This window comes from Gymnodraco acuticeps, unplaced genomic scaffold (assembly GCF_902827175.1).
Source record: "Gymnodraco acuticeps unplaced genomic scaffold, fGymAcu1.1, whole genome shotgun sequence".
Taxonomy (NCBI): domain Eukaryota; kingdom Metazoa; phylum Chordata; class Actinopteri; order Perciformes; family Bathydraconidae; genus Gymnodraco; species Gymnodraco acuticeps.
Genome location: NW_022990510.1, coordinates 154,304 through 176,825, shown reverse-complemented (window position 1 = coordinate 176,825; position 22,522 = coordinate 154,304). Strand labels below are relative to the sequence as shown.

General features: G+C 40.5%; 1 protein-coding gene across 2 annotated transcripts in view; it reads right to left on the bottom strand.

The window, feature by feature from the left end:
- Positions 1-22,522, bottom strand: part of efl1 (elongation factor like GTPase 1) — a 150,273-nt gene that overhangs the window by 21,231 nt on the left and 106,520 nt on the right. For both annotated transcript variants that reach the window (XM_034226973.1, XM_034226974.1), the window contains exon 17: positions 19,344-19,491. In XM_034226973.1, the coding sequence (XP_034082864.1) occupies positions 19,344-19,491 (148 nt within the window). The remainder of the gene's footprint in view (positions 1-19,343; positions 19,492-22,522) is intronic.

The window sequence follows — 22,522 nt, the reverse complement described above, 5'->3', positions numbered from 1 at the left end:
TATATAAGGATGTGCCAATGTTTCAGTCTACGCGTGGTCAGGGAAGACCATCCAACACGAGTGTATAGATTGCAGTGGTGCGTCAAGGTTTTGAGGTTTGTGATGAATCTCAGTGCGCCGTGGTGGACGGTGTCCAGCGAGTGAAGGCACTGAGAAGATGCATTCATATAAACCACATCTCCATAATCCAGACAGAAAGGTTGAATACACTAGTCTCTTTTTGGTCTCATACAGATGTAGCACTCCAGATAGGACTCACATGGGTGTGTCCCAGTCAAAAGCCCAGCGGATCCCAGTGGCTGGGGGTGTTGCCAAATTGCTAGAGGGTGTTGCCAAATTTCCCCATTTGTTCAATTACAGGATTTAACCATGAGATGGCGCTTCATTCACAAATACACAAAGACAACTGGGTGTTGTAGAACTTAGTCTGTTTGCAATGTTTGCAGCTCTGCAGTTGTACTATATAGTTTGCTTTATGCAGTATATTTTTTGTAATATTGTTGGAGTGTTTTTACACAGTACAGTAGATTGAAGTAAATCAACTTATACATTAAGATAAGATAAGATAAGATGGACCTTTATTAATCCCCGTGGGGAAATTCAGTAGTTCAAACAGCAACAGGGTGAGAGTGAAAAACAGGACAGCACAGATTCACACAGATTAATAAAATCAAAAATAAGATGAGCGATAAAAATAAAAATAATAATAATGAGAAACTATGTAATAAGAAATGAATAAAACTAAAATATAATTATCATATCATATATTATAATGTATTGTATTATTAAGTAACATCATACATTAACCCCATTATAGCAGATGCCACATTGAATGGATGAACACATGTATGCATCAATAATTACAACAGAGTATTTCTAAATACAAGTTGTAAAATACTTATATGTATTTAATATTAATAACATAATGATTAATTTCAGATGATAATACTTTTCAGGGTTAGGTCCGGTCTGACAGCGCTTAGCTCTCTGCTGCAGAGAAGATCACTGCTCTAAACAAAGTCAAAAATCCTACATCCAAACGGAATAAATATAATTAATTATGATGAATACGTTAAGTCTTGTTCATTGTTTTTCACTTTTATTAAATGTTTGATATTTCCGACACACACCCTTTCATACCGGCAATGCGCGATAGAAACAACAGAAAGTGCGACAGTTTAAATATACTAGTGTTAATTTCGTCAACGAAAACTATGACGAAAAATGTTCGTCAACAACCTTTTTTACATGACTAAGACGAGACGATGACGAGCTAAAAATAGATTCTTGATAACGAAAACTATGACGAAATGTATATTTAGTTTTCATTGACGAGACGAGACTAAGGTGTTAATGGTGGACTATCGGACATTCAAAATGCAGCATATTTTCCCCCAAGTGTCCATCTTGTCTGTCAAAATGCATCTTACGTTTCTAACTTGATTATTTCCGCTCTCTTCACTCCAGAAGAGCGATCTCCCTGTGTCTCTCTGTGTGCGGGGGGCGGGGCCTAACAGACACGCTGCAGCGGACACAGAGATCTGCCGGGGACGGAGCATTCAGAGAGTATAGAGACACATTTTGACTAAAATGTAATTTTTCATTGACTAAAAGTTGACTAAAACGTTTTGAGTTTTCGTCGACTAAAACTAGACTAACACGTTTTGAGTTTTCGTCGACTAAAACTAGACTAAAACTACGAAGGATAGGAATGACTAAAATGTGACTAAAACTAACCATTTTCGTCTAAAGACTAAATCAAAAACAGCTGCCAAAATTAACACTGAAATATGCGAACACAAACCTACAGACTGGGGGTTGGGAGATCACAGGAGGGGGGGAGAGCTGTGGAATGTAACCACCCCCCTTGGGAGACTTACTCCACACATTCCGATGGCCAATTAGTTTTAAACAAAGAGTTTGCAGCATACAGCACAGGCAACATGGGGGGTGGGGGCTTCTCAAAAGATTTTTGTTTGTTGTTGTTTTGTGTCAGTTTTACGTCGCCACTTCCATTCCAATTTTCATCATTGTTCCACAATGTTTTCATGAAATTAATATCCATATATTTTATGCTATACTTGCACTGCTTACCGTTTTCATACTTTATATATCTTAGCATATTCATACACACTGTTAATACTGCTCACCGGCTGCTAGTGTATTCATACCCAAGCTCACTGTTTATTCATCATTCAATTCATTCTATATTTTATTCTGTAGATTGTGTACATTACTTTTCACTTTACTGCTTGTTGCACCGTTAGAAGCTAAACTGCATTTCGTTGTCTCAGTACCTGTAATCTGTGCAATAACAATAAAGCAGGCATCTTTATTGTAGCCTCAACAATCAAGTTCTAAGTAGTGCAATATGAAATAAAAACTAAAAAAATATGTGCTGTTGTATTTGCTGTAAAGTGTCTCTACTGTAGGCTATTTTTATTATATGTACAGCACTTTGGCTCCACCAAAAATCGTTTATAAATGTGCTATGTAAATAAAACTTGATTTGATTTGAAAAACAACTACAATCTTTTGGCAGTGTTGTGGTGCCGAGAGATGGGAGTCGGAGGCGGGGTATCAAAGGTACAAGCTAGACTTTTATTTAGCATCTGAAAACCATTGTACACAACTTCATTCTCGGGAAGCGAAGACCGGCGGAAACAGGAAGTCCGGTTCACTAAAATGTCCGTGCAGAACAATACCCCAACCCATAGATCCGTGGGTGAATAATGTCAATCACCACAGTGTACACATTAACAACAACTACACTATTTTGGCAGTGTAACAATTAAACAAGAACTACACTCTTTTGGCAGTAACAATTAGATAAATAATAAACTGTCAGACTGACACTGAAGACAAACAAACTATTTTCAGCAATCAATCTGTTTAGTTGACTCTGGGTGACATGTGGCGATTTAAAAAAATCGTTTTTTGGCTGTTTAGATGGTGTTGCTCCATGTGGGTCACTGCCGGTGGTTGAGACGGTGGGGTCTTTGGCGACTAGTTTTATAGCCTCATGTACATTAGTTGGGTGCTTCAGGAGATTGGCATTGCTGTTATTCGATGTGGACAATGCTTTCTGTCCTGCACATAGTTTACATTTGACCATAATATTTTGTGCGTCCTTTATCCCCACAAATTGAAAATAGTGGTTATATCTCCAAGTTGTAAATGCGCTGCTGCTCTCGCTGATACTTGCATCTGCCATAGTGTGTGTGTGTATGTGTGCTGGTGGTGAGCGTTGCCGTGTATGTGTGTGTGTTAGCAAGTGTTTGTGTGTCTGTGTATTTTCCCCATAAGGCAAGACCCGCCCAACTCTGTCTCTGATTGGCTTACCCTGAAATGTTATCCTGCGTTAACCAATCATCACTCCTCTCTGGTCACTTTCACTTTTCCATGGTGCTGTGAGAGGACATCGCTGTATTCGCCTGTAAACTACATCCGGAGATTCGGTTCAGTTCCATCACATAATGTAACGCAGTAACGCACCCATTTAAATCACAGTAACTATAACGGCGTTACTGAATGGGAATAGATAACTAGTAACGTTATTAGTTACCGCAAAAGGTAGTTGCGTTACAGTAATGCGTTAGTTTGTAACACGTTAGTCCCAACACTGGTAAACACACACCTGATCATCTGAGAGCTGCCGTTTCATTCAGACTGTTTAAAAAAAAAAAACGGTCTGATTTTAACAACTCAATGTGTGATTGTTATAGCAGTAATATTAGACACTAATAATACAGTAAACTATTAACACTGTACATATTATTGTTTGCCCGTGGGATTAGGATGATCGGTAGTGAGAGCCGTGCTGCATTTTCCTCCGGTCGGATGTGATATAAAAACAAAGCGATTATTTTTGTTGTTGTAAACTCACGTGGATTAAATTTAGTGCATTAATTTCAACTCGTGAACATATGATACATTAAATGATCGTGAGGATGATGATTGAAAATCGTTTGTTTGAGCCGGGCTGCATTTCCTGATGAGAAAACATAGCGATGGTTTTGTACTTACACCTACGTGAATTAAACAACATTATTTTGTTAAATAAAAACATGGTGATGTTTAGTAAATGATTACATGTCTCTTATTTAGCACAGAATATGATCCTATCCGTGACATATGGATCTTAACAAATATCCGCTCAGAATTTTGAAGTTGTAGTCCGGGGGGGGGGGGGGGGGGGGGGGGGTATTGAGTGTTCTGTAATCAGTTACTAAATACTGAATACATGGCTCTGAAAGTAATCAGAATACAGTTACAGTTACGTGTCTTAAACGTTGGAATCGGGTCTACTTTAACATTTTCAGATTACTTTTAGAATACTTTCTTTTTCCATAACAGATGGGTATGTTTTGGTGAACAGGAGACACGTATTTGACTGTTTTAATGGCTTATCAAGAACTCAAACACAACATCTTGGTGTCATTCTGGACAGCTCTCTCATCTGCACCACACATAAAAAACATCACCCGGACTGCATTCTTTGTACTGACTTAAAACCTTTCCTTAGAATATGTTATGAATTGTAAGGTGTCCTTGGGTGCTTTGAAAGGCGCCCCTAAATAGAATGAATTATCATTATTATTTATTATCTGAAACGATGTTATAACTTTTAAAACTTTTTCTAGTCACTTGCCCCATGCATTCAGCAACAGCAGGCCATTCACTTTGATTTGATCCCGTTATGAAATGTCATAATTTCGACAATAAAGACATTCTACATAAAGGTTATCTTGCACATTTTATCTAACCATCTCCGTTTCTAACTTTCAATATATTTTAAAAGAGATCTCTCTTTCTCATCTGCGTGCGGGGGCGGGGCCTCACAGACACGCTGCATCTCTCTCTCGCTCACAGACATGCTGCAGCGCTGTGCAGTGTGCACACAGCTCTGCCGGTAATGAATATTACATTTTGTGAGGAAACTTTTCCACCAATAATTCCAATAAGTATTCCAAAATGTATTCACTTCAGGTTTACGAAAGTAACTGTAATCAGATTACTCGTTTTTCAAATGTAACGCCAGCTGAATACAGTTAGCCTTGATTTTTGTATTCTGATTACGTAACGCCGTTACATGTATTCCGTTACAACCCAACCTTGCTTCTAGGCTACTGTCCCGCAGCTCCTGCCTCTCTGTTGGACTCTGTCGCAGCGGGGCTACTGCTGTGGTGCGGAGCGCACAAACCAGACTCTTCACAAAGAAAGATCACTTCTTCTTCAAGGCAGGGAAGGTTTTGCAGTACGCAGTCTACTGTCCCGCAGCTGCTGCCTCTCTGTTGGACTCCGGTACTGCACACAGTAACCACGCCGCAGTCACCCCTGTCGTGCGGGCCGGATGAGAATGTCTGGCGGGCCGGATGTGGCCCGCGGGCCGCCAGTTGGTGGTCACTGCTGTAGATCTATCAGCTGTTTATTTCACATGAGTTCCAGTGTTGCAAAGCTCTTTTCACGGCTCCCCCTGGTGGATCCATTATCCATTGCAGCTGGTTTCATTAAAATTACATTTATTTATCAAGGGGGCGTATCAAGTCCTGCGGGGGGTTTTCCTTTTCAGCAGGGGCCCACCCCATGCAGATCACGGACCCGCACGGGTAGGCGTCTGAAATGAAGCGCTACATCTGTAGGAAAAACAAGACTTGTTTCTAAAGAAAAAACCTAATTTTATTCTTAATTTTTTCAAGAGTTCCACAATGTGTGGTTTAAAAGAGAGCGAATTGTCAATTATAATTCCAAGATACTTATACTGCAACACAGATTCAATCTCCGTCCCCTGCAAGGCGGCGATAGGAGGAAGGTTCAAGACCTTGGGTTTTGCTTTCGAGAACATCATTAGCTTTGTCTTGGCAGCATTTAAAACAAGTTTCAATTCACTCATGTTGGATTGTACAATGTTAAAAGCATTCTGGAGCTGACAAAGAGCCTGCTTCGGGGTGGACGCAAAACAATAAATAACTGTATCATCGGCATAAAAATGCAAATTTGCATTCAAAACATTGTTATTAAGACTGTTAATGTAAATAATAAATAACAGTGGTCCGAAAACAGATCCCTGTGGCACACCCTTGGATACCTGAAGAGATGTTGAAGTTAAGCCTTCTGCCCGCACACACTGATCTGCATGAAAGATAGTTCTTGAACCAACAGACAGCCTTACCTGAAAGACCGATACTAACGAGTCTTTGTAACAGTAAGGCATGATCCACTGTATCAAAAGCCTTTGACAAGTCAATAAAAAGTGCTGTGCAATGCTCTCTATTGTCTAAGAAGTAAATAAGATCATTTACTACTTTCAAAGCAGCTGTTGTAGTGCTGTGTTTTTTCCTAAAACCAGATTGAAACTCAGATAAAATATTATTTGTTGATAAAAACTCCTTCAGTTGGAAATTGACCAGTGATTCCAGTACTTTATTTAAAACACATCATTTGGAGATGGGTCTGTAGTTGTTTAGGAGAGTGGGGTCAACCCCTTTTAACAGTGGGAGAACAAAAGCAGATTTCCAAATAAGGGGAATTTCGTTTGTCTCCAAGGACAGATTAAAAAGATAAACCAAGGGCAAAGCTATAAAATCAGCTGCTAACTTTAAAAAGTACGGCTCCAGGTTGTCAGGACCTGCTGATTTTCTTGGTTCCAAACTTGTCAGGGCTTTATGCACCTCTGAGACTGTTACTGGAATACAATTAAACGGTTCACCCTCCCAGATACCACCGTCAGAGCGATCAGTGGCTCCTTGAGCTATGTTCTGTGAGGTAAACAGAGAACCAGAAGCAATACAATGTTCATTAAAACAACCAAGCATTTCTGCCTTATCAGAGATTAGGAGTCCTCCTTCACAATACAATGTGGAAGCTCTATAACATTTTTGTTTCCAGCTAATGATTTAATAGTTTTCCAGAATTTAAGGGGAGTATTTAGGTTGTCTGAAGTTTCAGTTAGGAGATGATCCGCTTTGGCTTTTCTGATTTTAACGGTAAATGCATTTCGCAGCTGCCTGAAGAGCAGCCAATGTGACTCAAGACCTGTACTCCTGGCTTTTGACCATGCCACATTGCGCTCGTGTAGTAAATCAGAAAGATCTGATGTGAACCATGCATTGTCTCTGCCTTTTACTCTGTAGTTTCTTAAGTGGGCATGCCTATCAACTATTTTAATAAAACCATCATAAAATAATGTCCAGGCAATTTCAACATCTGCAATGAGATTGATTTTGTCCCAATCAAATAGAAACAGGTCGTGGAAAAAACCCTGCTCTACAAAATGTTTCATATCACGCTTTATGATGATACAGGGTTTTGTCCAGTTAAGGTCACCCACAAAGGGGACTTCCCCCAGTGCTGCTCCAAATTAAAAGGGATAGGACAGCCAAAAGCAGTGACATAATTAAAATCCCGCAAAAACATGGAGAACCCGATCAAAGCAGCAGACTCTTGAGCTCCACGCCACAAGACAAGTCAGTGCAGAACTAAATCAGGGTCAATCCCATATAAATCCGTTCCGGGAATTTTCAACCACCCGATCAGCTGGGGACGATGCGTGTCGTGACGTCACATGTAAACAGGAAGCCCGACCCGATGCATGGCTGGTTTAAAAGTAAAAAAACTGGATCAGTAGGGATCGTGAAACAGTCAGATACAGATCAGTGCACAATTAAAAAAGCCAGGAACTTCCCTTTAGGATGAGAAAAATAATTGGACCCATCAAGATCAACGATGTGTAGTCCGGTTGCAGAGTTGAACAGGCTCCAATAGTCCAAGTAGCCGGTATTTCTGCCGGTAAATCACACTACTACATTTACGATTAGGATTTGAGAAATAGCAGTTGAAAAATTTAAAGTGTCCGCCAGACAATTTAGAAGTAATCACTCAATCATGCAAGTCATACAGACATATAGAACGAGACGTGCTGCCATCTTGGGTGGACTTAATAAATGATTGCTAATTTATGAATATAGGGACGAATGACTTGTAACAGGATTATGTAGTCAGTTACAATAACATGTATCAGATTACTGCTACATTTTTTTAAATTGGGGATTACTAGTTTATTACATTACAATCAGTGTTGGGTGTAACGCGTTACAAAAGTAACGGAGTTACAATAATATATTACATTACTTCGTTACAGCAAAAAGTAACGCATTACTAATGAAATGTGGGTAATATATTACCCGTTACAATGCGCAGTAACGCAGTTACAACACATTTTAACCCGAAATTAAATGGTGTTTTGTTTTTTAAGAATGTACTAACATAGGAGACATTCCGACACCAGACAAATTGTGCGGGTAGATTAGTAAACCTGGTGTTTACCCTTCAGGCTTCGCGTCGGGATCTTCGGGGCAGTTGAATGTTATGCACCCTCTATTCAAAAAAGAGAACGGAGCGAAAAATACAAACAACAAATTGTGTCAGGTGCGCGTGACCTGCTCCGCTGCGCGTGCATCATTTCCAAAGTGCTTCCACAGCAGTGACACACATCTGTGGATAATCATTTATACGAAAATGGTTAAAGCAACCATCACTAAACGCCAGCAACACTGCATCTACTGCAGACAGTAGCAACAGGTCAGATGGGGACATCACGTGACCCTCCGTTGTGGACACTAGCTTACTCCCGCCTGACTCGCCGCCCTCGCCCCCGGAGCAGCAGTCTTCGTCGCCCGAAACTACGCCGCCCCTCTGCGGCCCGCAGGTGCCAGGATACCACGGCAAAACAGAGCCTGCCCAGGTGTATCTAAACAAGTACCCGCCTGTACAGTGGGGTAAGGCGGTCATCTTTGCAGCTCGTGGTATACAAATAGGGGGGCTAGAATATTCATGTGAAAATAGTGCCATATTCTGCCATGCCTGTAGAAATGTTGGGTCAAACATAATGCATACAATAGCACAGATGCCTTCACCACGAATGGCTACACAAAGATCTCATATCCCGAGCTTATCAACAAGCTGATGTTGCAGCTGAAATGTTCTCCAGGTCACAAAGTCAACCTCACATGATGATGTGATACCAGTTTTCAAGCACAGTAAATATTCTCTTCCCAGAGTATATGATGGGACCAAAGTGATGATTTAGTACATGGTTTTAATAATACTTTTGCTTTTCAATGTTTGCCATTTCAAACCATGAGCTGGTTCAAATAATATGTGCCTTGATTTACAATATGTTCTCATTTGTTTTATCAGTACAGTTTTGAAGCTTTTGTGCTTTTCTTTGCCACAGTCCACTTTGGACGATATGAAATATTTCAGGATTGCACTTTTAATCCACTTGAAATGTTCTCACTTGCTTGGTTTCAAAAAATAACAAAGGCCATAATCTGTTCATTGGGGACCATGAATGCTATTTTTCATTGCTGTTGCCGGCCACTATTGCTCATGTAAACCTACTACTGCTGCGCCCCCTGTAACCTCAGAGGCACCCTGAGTCATTTTGTTCTGGAGCCGGGCCTGTACACGGCCATATACTAAACACACTACAGAGCCCATTCCGTGTCCTGTTATTGTTTACTTCCTGTCTGCCTTCTTCTGGTGATTTATCTGACGTCCAGCTCTCCGTCTTTTAACCTCTTTTCCTGTCTCTTTCTTGATCCTCCTTAGCAACCTTCATTATAGTCCTTGACAGTGGTCTGTACTGCTGTATTAACAACGTGTCACATGTTAAGAATTGACCAATCAGAATCGAGTATTCAACTAAGCCGTGTAATAAAAGGTGTTAGTAGCCTTAAGGGCCTACACAGTTGTTATGCTATACCACATTGCCCTTCACTGGATGTATAATGAGCTGCACTAAACCACATGTTAGCATTTAAAACACCTGGCCATTCTTTTGCGGTTATTTTGGTGAAAGTAACTCAAAAGTAACTACAAAGTAATGTAACTCATTACATTTCAGAGACAGTAGTATTGTAATGTAACTTATTACTTTCAAAAGACAGTAATAAGTCATATGTAATATATTACATTTTGGAAGTAACTTGCCCAACACTGATTACAATTACAATTGACATTGAATACAATATTACAATCCATTTTGAAATAAAGATAGATAAATAAATATATATTATAGGTAGACGTACTGCCTTCATTTCCTTTTTGGTTTTCATTCAGAACTATTTAATTCTTCATTTAAAATATATATATTTCAAATGCAGAAGGTGAACACCTGTTTTATTAAAGAAAAATACTGGTTTTGCTTTTAATAATGTATTAAAGAAAGAGAGCATTTGTAAACGTTACTGCTCTGTAGGCCAAGCCTGAAATGTAAGGACACATTTTTTGATCCTAAATATCTTGGTTTCTTCTTCTCTAAGGTCACATTGTTCTGTTGTCTTACATGATACACTTCAGTCAAAAGACATCCTACTGTATTGATATTTATTTTCTGTTGTATTTTTTGCATCGCATTTAATATTGAGGTAATTTAAAAGTATTGACACACAGCAGGTCAGGCCTTGTGCCAGTGATGTCACAGAGTCATCAGACTGCCAGCAGCCCCACGGTGTACGGACCGGTGTTAATGTCCTGGGTTGGAAACTGACCTTCAGAGAGCAGAACCCCTCTCCGTCAGATCATAAAGCGGACTAGAAGACTGATTGGTCAGCGGTATCCAGCTCTATATTGAATGAAGACTCCCCCCCTCTGCACACAGAGTTTAAGCCTCTTCCTTCGGGCCGAGTAGAGTATTTGGTTTGATCAGAGGTACTGAAAATAATTCCAGAGAAAAGTAAGACCCACTAGAGACAACAACGATAACTAGTTAGCTGAAGACACATCACAAACAAACAAACAAACCAAGAAACAAGCCAATTATCATCCAGCTGATTCCCCCTCTCCAATCAGGAAGCCCCCACGCTCCTTTGATTTAAATGAAGTATTTGTTTAGCATTTCATGAATTATAGTCCAAAGTAAGGACATTCAACAAAGATACTTATACTACGGCTTAGATCGAACTCGTAGTCAGTCTCCTGATGGATGTTGAGAATCATCTGTGGGACAGAGCTTCTGGTTTGTGGCTATCCAAGACATTTTTCAGTCTATGAACAATGTCTGCCACCTTCTACTACAACACAACATCAAACAGTTATCACAATATCACCTTCTACAGTTATTGGGCTCTGCATTCATACTACAATAACACCAGGGCAAAAGCCTGAAACCTAAACAAATGGTTTTCCTTATATTCATCAAAAGGAAAGAAAATGATGATTAGAGGATTTGAAAATAATCCATAAAACCACAGGAGTGAGTAACATTACATTTGACTCTCAGCTCTCCTTCCACATCTCCACCTGCTGCTTTAACAGGATCAACCCTGCTAAGAGTGAGCAGCCCTGGGAGATTTGCCTCTTAGTGAAATGCTCTGATTGAATTGAACTTCCCTTTCATCAGCAGGAGGTGAAGCAGTGCATGTCTATAATGCTTGAATTCGATTGAATACTGTCTGTTCTTGTAAAATATGTTTCTCTAATGTTTTTTTCAGTTTTTAACCCTTTCCATAAAAGGCATGCTTTTTGGAGTATCAGACAGAGTTATCTTTTACAGATGAGATACCATGCGCATAGAAATATATTCTCTTTTGACAATGAACAAGGGCGGACTGAAATGCCTGACAGTTACCTCTGCAACAGGCTTGGGAAGTAACATATTACATCTAAAAGGATTACATAAGGGTTCTGTTTTCCCTTACAGTTCCATAAAAAAAAGACATAATCAGATTACTGTTACATTTAAAAAAAATTGGGGATAACTAGAACAGTGTTAGTTTCTGCTTTTGTAAATGTAGTATGTGCTCATGTTTCAGTGTTGGTGTACTGTATAGGCTACTGCCTGAATATGCTGAAGGAAAGGCAGCTTTTCCTGTCAATAAAATCATTTTTCATACTAAATATCTTGGTTTCTTCTTCTATGGAGCTTACATCTGCCGGCAACATTTCTCAATTCAGCCCAGAGGTTGCGCTAGACTTTTTCGCTGCCCGTCATTTTGACGGACAGGATCGTAAAACTTCCGTCAAAATCCAGAATTACCCGTCGGCCTTTACACAACTCTGACGCTGTGCACGCTCCCGCGAGGCTGCTGCACCTCGCGGGAGCGTGCACAGCGTAAAGCCAAAACTCACAGACATTTCAATGATTTGTACGGCACAGTTAGGTTTGGAAACGGTATGATTTCCTTTTTGGAGGGCATGCATAACACAGGAGCCTCGCTGCGGGGAAACTTTGCCGCTGTTCTGAGTTTGTTCTAAATGACGGACTGCTTTCAGATTTGTCCGTCATTGTTAAAAAAAATCCGTCATAGACAGAAAATATTCGGTTAACGCGACCTCTGATTCAGCCATACACAATTAACAGTAGCAAGCTTAAAATGAGAAGCAGTCTGACTCACAATGACGCAATGTTTTTAGAAAGCTTGAAAGAATACAAACAAGAACGAAAGGGCTGGGGTTAGAGAGCAGTCAATGGGACTTGGCTGAGAATCAACTTACATTTTCATTTTAGATGTTGCTGAGCGATAGTCTAATTTATATGAGTGTGTTTTATCTGTGTGTGCAGAAGCAGACGAGACAGCAGCCATTTATAGAGACCTGGACCTTGTGCAGCCCACACCTGTCTGCTGCAGGTCTGTCTCATTCTTTCTTTTGTCGCTACCCCGCCTCTGCTCTTTCAGCTCCAAAGTGTTGCTTTGTGGCAGAATCTTTCACTTTGAAATAGGCTTGATTTCATCCTGTTAAAATGAGGTCTTCTTTTCATGGTTGCTGCTAAACTGCTCGCAGATACAAGGATTTAGTCATTACTGAGTATACAAAGAACCCAATGCAACACAGAAAATGCTTTGTCAGGGTTCTTCAGCTATGTATCTCTGTGTGTGTGTGTGTGTGTGTGTGTGTGTGTGTGTGTGTGTGTGTGTGTGTGTGTGTGTGTGTGTGGTGTGTGTGTGTGTGTGTGTGTGTGTGTGTGTGTGTGTGTGTGTGTGTGTGGTGTGTGTGTGTGTGTGTGTGTGTGTGTGTGTGTGTGTGTGTGTGTGCGTGCGTGTGTGCGTGTGTGTGTGCGTGTGTGGGGGGGGGTGCATTTGAAACCAGAGCCCAGTCTGCTCTGATTGGTTAGCTGGCCGGCTCTGTTGTGATTGGTCAACTGCTTAGAGATGTATGTGTTGGAATGCTAGCCAATAGAAGAGCAAATGTTACGTAGTGATGTCACTATGTTCTGAAAGTAAACAAAGGATTGCAATGGAGGCGTATCAGGCGTGGGGGGGAACAAACACAGGTGCCCTTATGGAAGCCCATTTCTACCACAGAAAATGACTATCTCACTTACTATCTCAAAATCATGAGATCGTAAGTCATAATAATGAAATGTTTTATTTTCTGTGGCAGTAATGGGCTTCCATACAGTCTCCTTCACAGTCTTTGTATTTATTCAAAAAGGTTTGTTTCTGATGAAATCTCACTTCCAAAGACTGACAAGACCGTATATCTGGACCGTGATATACTGCATATATGCTTACAATAAACACTGAAAACTTCTTTCGTATCCATGTCCATGTATCACAGCTCTGTTCAGCTCTCAGTTTCTGGGCAAAAGCAGTTTTCATGTTATAAAATTCCATAGCTCTGACCAATTCTGATATAATTGCCACAGGAGCATGAGCTTGGTGCAAATGACATAAATATGAGAGGTGACCAAGATGCCAGGGAGAACTGTCACAGCATGAGGGTCCTCCATAGGGGTCCCCCTCTGAGGCTCTCAGCAATCAGACCTGTATGGCGGAGTGCCAGATGGAACTCACTGCTGTGTAAAAGCTGAAGGCCACGTCTAGCTCTGAAAGCAGTCTGAGAGCAGGAGCAAAGAGTCTCTGAGATGACTGACTGGAAGCCAGGCAGTAGTTTGGTGAAAACGCACCACTCTTCACTGTAGCATGTTTCTGTGAGATGAAGCATGGTGAGGCAAACATCGAAAGATACTCGAGGAAAACATGCTTTATTTTATTTATCTAAAATTAAGCACTTTTAAGATGCACACATTTTCAAAAGCTATTTTATTTATTTTCTCTATTTTATTTTGAAATGCAGCCCGAGAGGAACATTACACATATCCACAGTATTTACTGTATATCTGTATAGTTCAGGGGTGGGGAACCTCCGGCCCCGGGCCGTATACGGCCCGCGAGACCATTTGGTGTGGCCCTCGAGGTAATTTATAAACACACGCAAAAAAGAAAAAAATTAAAGAAATCTAGACCGCAAAATAATTAAACAAGTGAGTGCCTGTTTTTCCTGGTCAAGGTCAGGGTCCTTGAACACAACACAAGCCTAACATGTCATCACGTGGTATCTCTTACAGGGCTGTAGTTCTGACGAGGAGCACCAGAACGCAGCTCCGCTCCGGCACTTCCAAAAATTGCAGTACCCATAAGGAGCCGTACATATGCTGCAGTTTTTGCGTGGCTGTGTCTTTAGTTGAAAGCAAGCCCAGTGGCGATCTGTTCATCTGTCATTCTGATCATACAGTCAATAACTTTGTTGTTATTAGCATCTGGTTAGCATCTGGTTAGCTAGCTATGCTACAACCAGTGAGGTAAAGGTACATCTTTATATGATCATTATAGTTATAAAAAAATAAGAGAATAAAGTAAACAGGTATAAAATACTATATGACAGTAAAAAAAGTTGTTATTAATAAACAAGAATACAGTTTGAAAGGAGAGTGATTTGTAAAATATCCATAAAGAAAAAGAAAATCTGTTTACAGTTCTGTTTCATATGGGTGCTGAGAGATGTATCCATAGATCTCTTCATGTTGCTCTCAAAGTGCACCAGATGAATGCTTTTAACTTCAACATTTAAAAACAAATCTTCCCGGGGGAGCATGCCCCCCAGACACCCATAGAGGAGGTTAGGTCCTCCCCCCACTTAAATCATGTTCACATGGAAAGGAAACTAAATACATTGGCACACATCTTGTGTCCATATCTTTCTGTTTTGGTGGTCATGCCACAACCGTGCACGTGCATGCATGCGCGAGTCATGGTGAGATATCTGGATTCAGAGGTTGCTTTTTCTTTGCACAGCATGAAAGAAAGGCCAAATGAATGGGCTGTGAGTTTAGTATTTTTAAGCAGAGGTCAATAATTTGTACGGCCCTCGGAGGATGTTGAAAACATTGAAATGGCCCTTGAGAGGAAAAAGGTTCCCCACCCCTGGTATAGTTCAATGTTAATTGACTATAAATATTGTTGTTTATGAATTGTACTTTCTTTATTTGATTGGCAGTCAGCTGTTGATTACATGCAGACGTTGATAAAGCTGCAGCTACTTCAATATCACACTAATTCATAAGGCAACTTAGACATTTTGAAGTTCCGGACCTTTGCATGGGGACATTTTCTCTAACTGGACCTCGTTGAATTTTAGTTGAATACCCCTGATCTAAAGGCTTCAGTGTTTACAGCACTTTGGAATAGTAACTCTTAAAGAATTATGTTTTGGAAAATATGCTTTTGAATTTCAAGCCAGATGAGAAACAACATTTTTCTTTCAACTGCACAGTAAACTGTTAGCACCTGGTGAGCTCAGCACATATGGCTCTTTAAATGTAGCAACATTTGTCTAACAGCACGTCTAAAGGTCCTTACACACCAAACTGACACAAAGAACATGTCCCGACGGAACGTCGCCTCACGTCTCCTGCGTCTTGGCCATGTGTCGCACTGGAACACACCGCAAAGACTTCAGCCAACGGCCAAGTTGCACGTACGAACTTCGCATGCGTGAGTGGCAATAACTCTCCTTACCAGCAGGCGGCGGTAGTGTGTATTCGTCATTCAAAAGAGGCAACAACCGGAAGACACACTGCGTGATACGCGTAAAATATGTCCACCTCATGTTGTCTGGCACGGCTTTAATAGAGGGAGAACAAACATAATCCGTGTATGGTTCGTCCTTTGGTTTTTCCGTTTCAAAACGGAATAAGAAAAAATAAAAACCAGTGTTGTTTTATTGTTTTGCTATTTTAAAACCAAAACGTAAAAACAAAAAACAACACCGGTTTCTAGTTTTTCCCATTCGGTTTTGAAATGGAAAAACCAAAGAACGAACCATACACGGATTAAACATAAACTTCTTCTCATATTTTTATAAATATTTTTTGTATAAAAGCAATCATCATCTTATATATATATATATATTATATATATATATCACCTATACAGCACAATGACGTTTTTTGACGAGCATGGGGCTCAAACCCGTGTAACTTTAGGTGACATGAGAGGGGGGCCAACACACTAACCACTCCGCCAGCGCCACAGCGCGTGCCAGATGAGATGTCTGGCGTGCCTTTGCAGCTTAAGACCTTCCTTTTTGATAAAGCTTATAGTTAGGGCTGATTAGATTCAGCCCCTATTTTTGCTGCTATAGGCTTAGACCAGGCATGGGCAAACTAAGGCCCGTGGGCCAAATACGGCCCGTTGGGCTTTTTAATCTGGCCCGCCATATATTGGTAAAAAATTGTCCAAATTATAGTAAAGACTGCATTCATTTAGCCTTTTTCCTGCAATACCCGGCATTTCAGTTGATCCCACTAGATGGCGCACTCTAGACACAATTGACCTTTGCTGGAGTCTGGTCTATTCAGCTGGCCCCACTCGGCAACCCGGCAAGATCTAAGAACCAAATACGTCACGCTTACATTGGAGGGGGGCGAGATTAACCTGAGCAATAACAGTTCATGGCGAGTACGGCGAATACAAGTTGTAACAAGCAGTAGCGCTGAGCAAAGTGACTAGAACGCGACCACACACTTATATAAAGTCAGGCAACACTAACCAGGCTTAGTGTGATCCTGTTTATTTGACCTTACTTTAATAACCATCCGTTCACTGTTATTGACCTTTATGAAGAGGCAGACGTTTTCCTTGTTTTGTATTATTGCAGCTATCGGATGGAATCAATACATGGGCTACATGTGGCCATCATAAGTAAAATCATAACGAAAACTACGCCGGTAAAATATGCGTGTAGAAAACGGCTTATGCCACAATATGATAGCAACAAGTAGTCAAGATAGTCTGATTAGCTTTGGTTGCTATACTAACATCACCTGTAGAATGCCAGAGAAACTTTCATAACAGCGTTGTGATGCCAAACAGCTTTCAGACTAAAACACATTCACTTATGGGGATGGGGATATTTATCAGCTGCTTGTGTGACAGTCAGACAGTGAATACTTTACAGCGTCCGCTGCCGCGAGTTAACGGGAGAATAAACTCCGGTGGACGAGCAGCGCTGCAGCGGGCGGTAATGCTGTCGGTAATGCCGCTGAACCACATTAATAAACAATGAACCACGGCACTCTGGAGAAAGGTATAAGGTTGGAGAAGTAGTTATTTAATTTAATCTGGCTTCGTATGATTAAAAACTACCCGACGCAGTCCTCTATTAATGTTGTTGTGAGCGGTGTTGCGGTGAAAATCAGCGACGTAAAACGCTGTGTGGGTCATAAGAAGACACGTAAACGGTTACGTCATGACGCAAACGATGACGCAATGACACAATAATTCACCTTTGAACCTGCATCAGTAACAATGAGTGGACCAAAGAAAATAAAAGTCGACAATGAGTGCCGAGTGTTTAATGAGGAGTGGACAGCTAAATATTTTTTCACCGATCTGCTACTGGCCCGGCCTGTCTGTCAAATTTTAAAAGTCCCCCGAGCCAAAAAGTTTGCCCACCCCCGGCTTAGACTGTCGGGGGACACCTTACTTCTTCCTTCTCTCTGTCTGTACCTGTGTACTCTCATGTTCCGAATAACCCAGCTTCCCCAAAATGTCTTTTTGGTGTCTATCTACGCCGGGATCCTGAGTCATGGCTGATCCTGTTGCTGTGGTCCTGAGTCCTGGATCGTGAGCCCTGGATCCTGAGTCGCGGCTGTGCCTGAGTCACTCAGTGTATGAACACACATTGTATTCAATGTGTACTTCATAACTGAACACAAGTACACAGTCACTACACAGGAGGCCAGACACAAAGACAATCAATCTGACTCAGACAGAAGATACATAAAGAGAGAACGAGAAGGGAAAAAATACATAATTTGACCAGTTTAGCCCTGAGCCTGTTTTTCAGGTCTCAGGCTCGAAAATGACATTCCCAGAACAAATGACCATATCTTCCCTTCTAAAAGGGTTAAATTAATAATCTTCTTTCTCAAAGTAATGATAAACCTGTGAGTTGGATGTAGAAAAGTCAGAATCAATATAGATGTTTTTTATTTTAAGGAAAATTCAGATTGAACATAGTAAAAAACTGTAAATTATAGTGTCCGTCCAAATATTATTTTTTACTTATAGTAAAAACTACCCTTGGATGATGGTAAGGTAGACCAAAAGCTTTAGGAATCCAAAGTACAATATATAATAAGTACCCTGTATCAAGATTGATGCAAAACAAGTGACATTTGACCTTTTTAGAGAGGTTTAGCAAAAAAAACTCCACCTCTGAGGTGATTTGGGTGGAAATGGGGGTTTTACCATTTCTCTGGAACCCATTGGTCGATTTTGGTGATTGACATCTCTTTCTGACCGTTAGAGCCAATAGAATCGAAGGGGAATCTCCCCACTCACACACATGGTAAAACAAAAAGGTGGGGGCTTTGCGCCTACCGGTTTGCACCAGAGTGAAGCTGTCTCTAGCTCTGACTTCTGGAAACGGAAAAGCAGGTTTATTGCTTATGGATTATCAGAAATCATTCAAAGTGACACAGACACATTGGATTAACCTATGGATTAACTTCAGCAGCGTTTTTATCATTTTAATGCCATTGAAGACCACTTTTGACCAGACAACGACACAGGTGAGCCATGTTAGCGTTTTTAGCTACCTAGCGCCATATGTTTTGATGTCTGTTCTTGTTATTATCTCCGAGAGTTCGTATAATTGAGTGATAATGAGGGTACCCTTCGATTCTGTGTCACCTCACAGAAAAGATAAATAATAAGGTTTTGTGAGTGAATTTCGGTGCAGTCATCTGTTAGCATTTTTCGCTCGTTGCTAATTCAGAGGCTCAGCGTTAGCATTGTGGGTTTAAAAAAAATAATAACATTAAAATGATCAGTTAGATGAGTTTCTTTCTGTTACATGGATATAAAACATTCATAGTTTATTAATTGAACATTCCCTCAGACACTGTTTCCTGCAAGATGTTGCAGGAGGGCCCCGGTACCGGGGTCTCTCGGGCTTAACAGGTTAAGGAGCACAGTGACAGGACAATATTTTCCTGTAATGGTAAAGAAAACAGGTAGAGACACACACTTTTGGAGGGTCCACACACTGACCGTTCTCTGAGGTCGTCCAGGCAGCGCTGCAGGTGAACCTCCCCAGCAGTGACCAGAACATGTTCCCCTGTCTCCTGGATCAGAACCTCAGCACAGGGGTCAGCCTGGTTCAACAGACGCATCCCACGCACCAGCTTTGGCATGTCACCTGGCACAGAGACACACGGGGAAACCTTCATTGAGTTTCTGTACTGGCAGTTTAGAACATCTAGTGTATAGGAACAGTGGTGGCTGTGTAACAGTAGTACAGTGGATGGTGGATCACAGTCAAGTATTTAATGTTCATGAACATTAGTATTTTGGCTTTAAATATCTCCTATCATGATATTTTTAGGCACATATTATGGGTCTCAGATATATAAAAATATATAAAAAACATGTCTATGATGTGTTTTGCTCAAAATACCAAACAGATCATGCATTTTAGAGATCCCTCATATCTCTCTATTTCAGCCCTGTTAGAGAAGTGCTGATTCTGGGTCAGTAGCTGCTGGCCCCGCTCCCTTTGGAGCACGACAAGGCAAGCGTGAGTTCTCCTCTCTGCCTGCAGATACTCAGCTAAAGGCTGCCTTGATTAAATGCCATATCATGTTCAAAACCACTTCAAGGAGTTTTTTCTGAAACAGTATGGAGCTCAAATGCTTTTTCTCTTGCGGGTTTACTACAAGGTGAGTTCCTTTTTTTATTTCCTGCTTTTTTACACATACTCTCTAGAGCAGCGGTTCCCAACCTTTTTCAACTCAGGGCCCACTTAAGAATACACATTTTTTTCACGGCCCAAATTCAACCATAAACAATACGGAGGCCAAATAAAGTTCTGATTGGTCAATTCAGAACATGTGACACGTTGTTAATCCAGTAGAACAGACCGCTGTCAACGACTGTAATGATCGTTGCTAAGGAGGATCTTATTTAAAAAATTAAAAAAAACTTAATAATGAAAATGTTACCACACAAATCGTAATGTTTTGCAAATTATTTGGCGGCAAATATTGAATTTACACCATTTAATATTTTATTTGGGCTTTTAGATGAAGAGTGCACACATTTAATAAATACAACTATAGGGATGGGTATCGAGAACCGGTACTAAGTCAATACCGGTACCTGATTGGACGGTATTGGTATACCGTTAAGCCGCTGGACAAACGGTGCTGCTATCGGTATAGAGTGGCGAAGTCCCTCCCCTTCCGGGGGACCTCCATGGGAACTTATTTCGGAAAAAGTATGTATTGAAGTCAATGGAGAGAGAAAGATTATCTTTCGATCCCGTTTGAATTGTGCAACGAATTACACATATGATGTTTGTCAATTTAAAAGATAATTTTGCAAGTCAAAAAAATCTAAATGTGCCGTAAAACTGTGAAGTAACACATTTTTTTGTGTGAAGCGCTCAATGAACTACAACTCTGGTCTTGCATACGTCACCAACAGCAAGATGGCCGTCACGTTAGCATATTTCACCTCTTTCTTTCAGAATGAAGCGAAAAGTATGAAAAGTGGTGAAAATCACTACAAGTCTGGCCATGTTGAGAACTGTACATACACAAAAGTTGTCGATTCCAGCTTGCGGGACCGGCTTTACAAGGTTTCGGTGAGTAACATGAGTGTAATGTGTAACGTTAATATCAGCTAGCTAAATTCACTTACGCGACTCTGGGATTTGTAGTCTTTCTAGTTGCGTATTTTTCATAGTCTTATATTTCAACAGTTTTAAGACAAACTGTGACTTTTTTGATATGGAAATTATTTTTTAAGATTGACAAACATCATATGTGTAATTCGTGGCACAATTCAAACGGGATCGAAAGATAATCTTTCTCTCCCCATTGACTTCAATACATAATTTTTCAGAAATAAGGTCTCATGGGGCGGAAGTAGATGGGCGTGACTTCGCCACTCTATATGTGTTACGTCTACTTCCTTTGTTTAACTTTAAACCATTCTGGTTGGTTGGGAACCCTCATCTCGTGTGATGTATCCGGTTTGAGAACCCTCATCTCGTGTGATGTATCCGGTTTGAGACCCCTCTGATTTGCCACTGTAAATGCCACTCGTCATCTCTCTCAACAGCGGTCTTATTATTGTTGTGAGACCCCCCGCAGGCATGGCGGACAGAGCGAAGCGATTGAAGGTGTGGGTGCACTTTAAAAAATGTAGTGGCGATAGTGCAAGGCGCAATCTATGTACTCAATTAGTTGCTTGTAAAGGGGGTAACACAACCAACTCAATGAAGCATTTGCAAACGAGACACTCATTGAATCTAAAACGGTGCAGCGTATTTGACAGCCTAAACATTGTGGCTGCTAGCGATACTGCTAGTGCTAATACTGCCAGCGGGCTTCAGCCGCGCCGTGTGTGTGACCTGAGCGAAGGCTCGCAGGCAGGTTAGCTGCTGTGCACGGGTAATATGTTTTGTTTACCTGAGTACAGTCTTGCAGGCACATCGCCTTGTCTTGTTTTAGTTTATTAACCCTGACAGTGTATTAATGTGAGCTCCTACACCTATAATAATGTGGCCTTTCATTGAATGCTTTATAAACCAGTTAAACTTACAGATGTCATTGTGAATTGGAAAACTGCATTTAAATGTTGTTAAAGGTCAACGTTTCATGTATGGTTCAGCAATTGTTGGTCGTTTACTAGGAATTGACATATTTTAAGCTCAAATACTTTGTACTATGTTTAAACCTTCAGACACATTTTGACGTGTTTCAGTTCAGCACATCATTTATTTTGTGATGATTTCAAAGTACAATCCAGAATAATATATATTTTATCTTTTTGCCATCTTACCAATTCCTTCATATCACAGTTTTGCATGATGTCACTGTAGGACAATGTTTTAAGGATCTCTTGTCGAGCTAGGTTGTCAGTTTGAAATGTCTGGATGAAGATGTAACTGATTTACAAATGTAAAAAAATGTTTTTTAAAAAATGCCTCTTTTCATCCTCTGTCTGAGGGAAAACCCCAAAAAGCATGATAGGGCGAGCCAGGCCCCTTTAAGTTATTTTATTTATTTTTGTCTGCTTCTGAGAAGCTAATGTATAAGTTATACAGTTATTTCTGAAAGAAAATTACAATAAAATGACTGTTTAATCTTCACATCTTGTATTCATGTCTATCATTTTGAGCACCAAATTATTGAAAAGTATCGATAAGAGTATCGAAAAATACC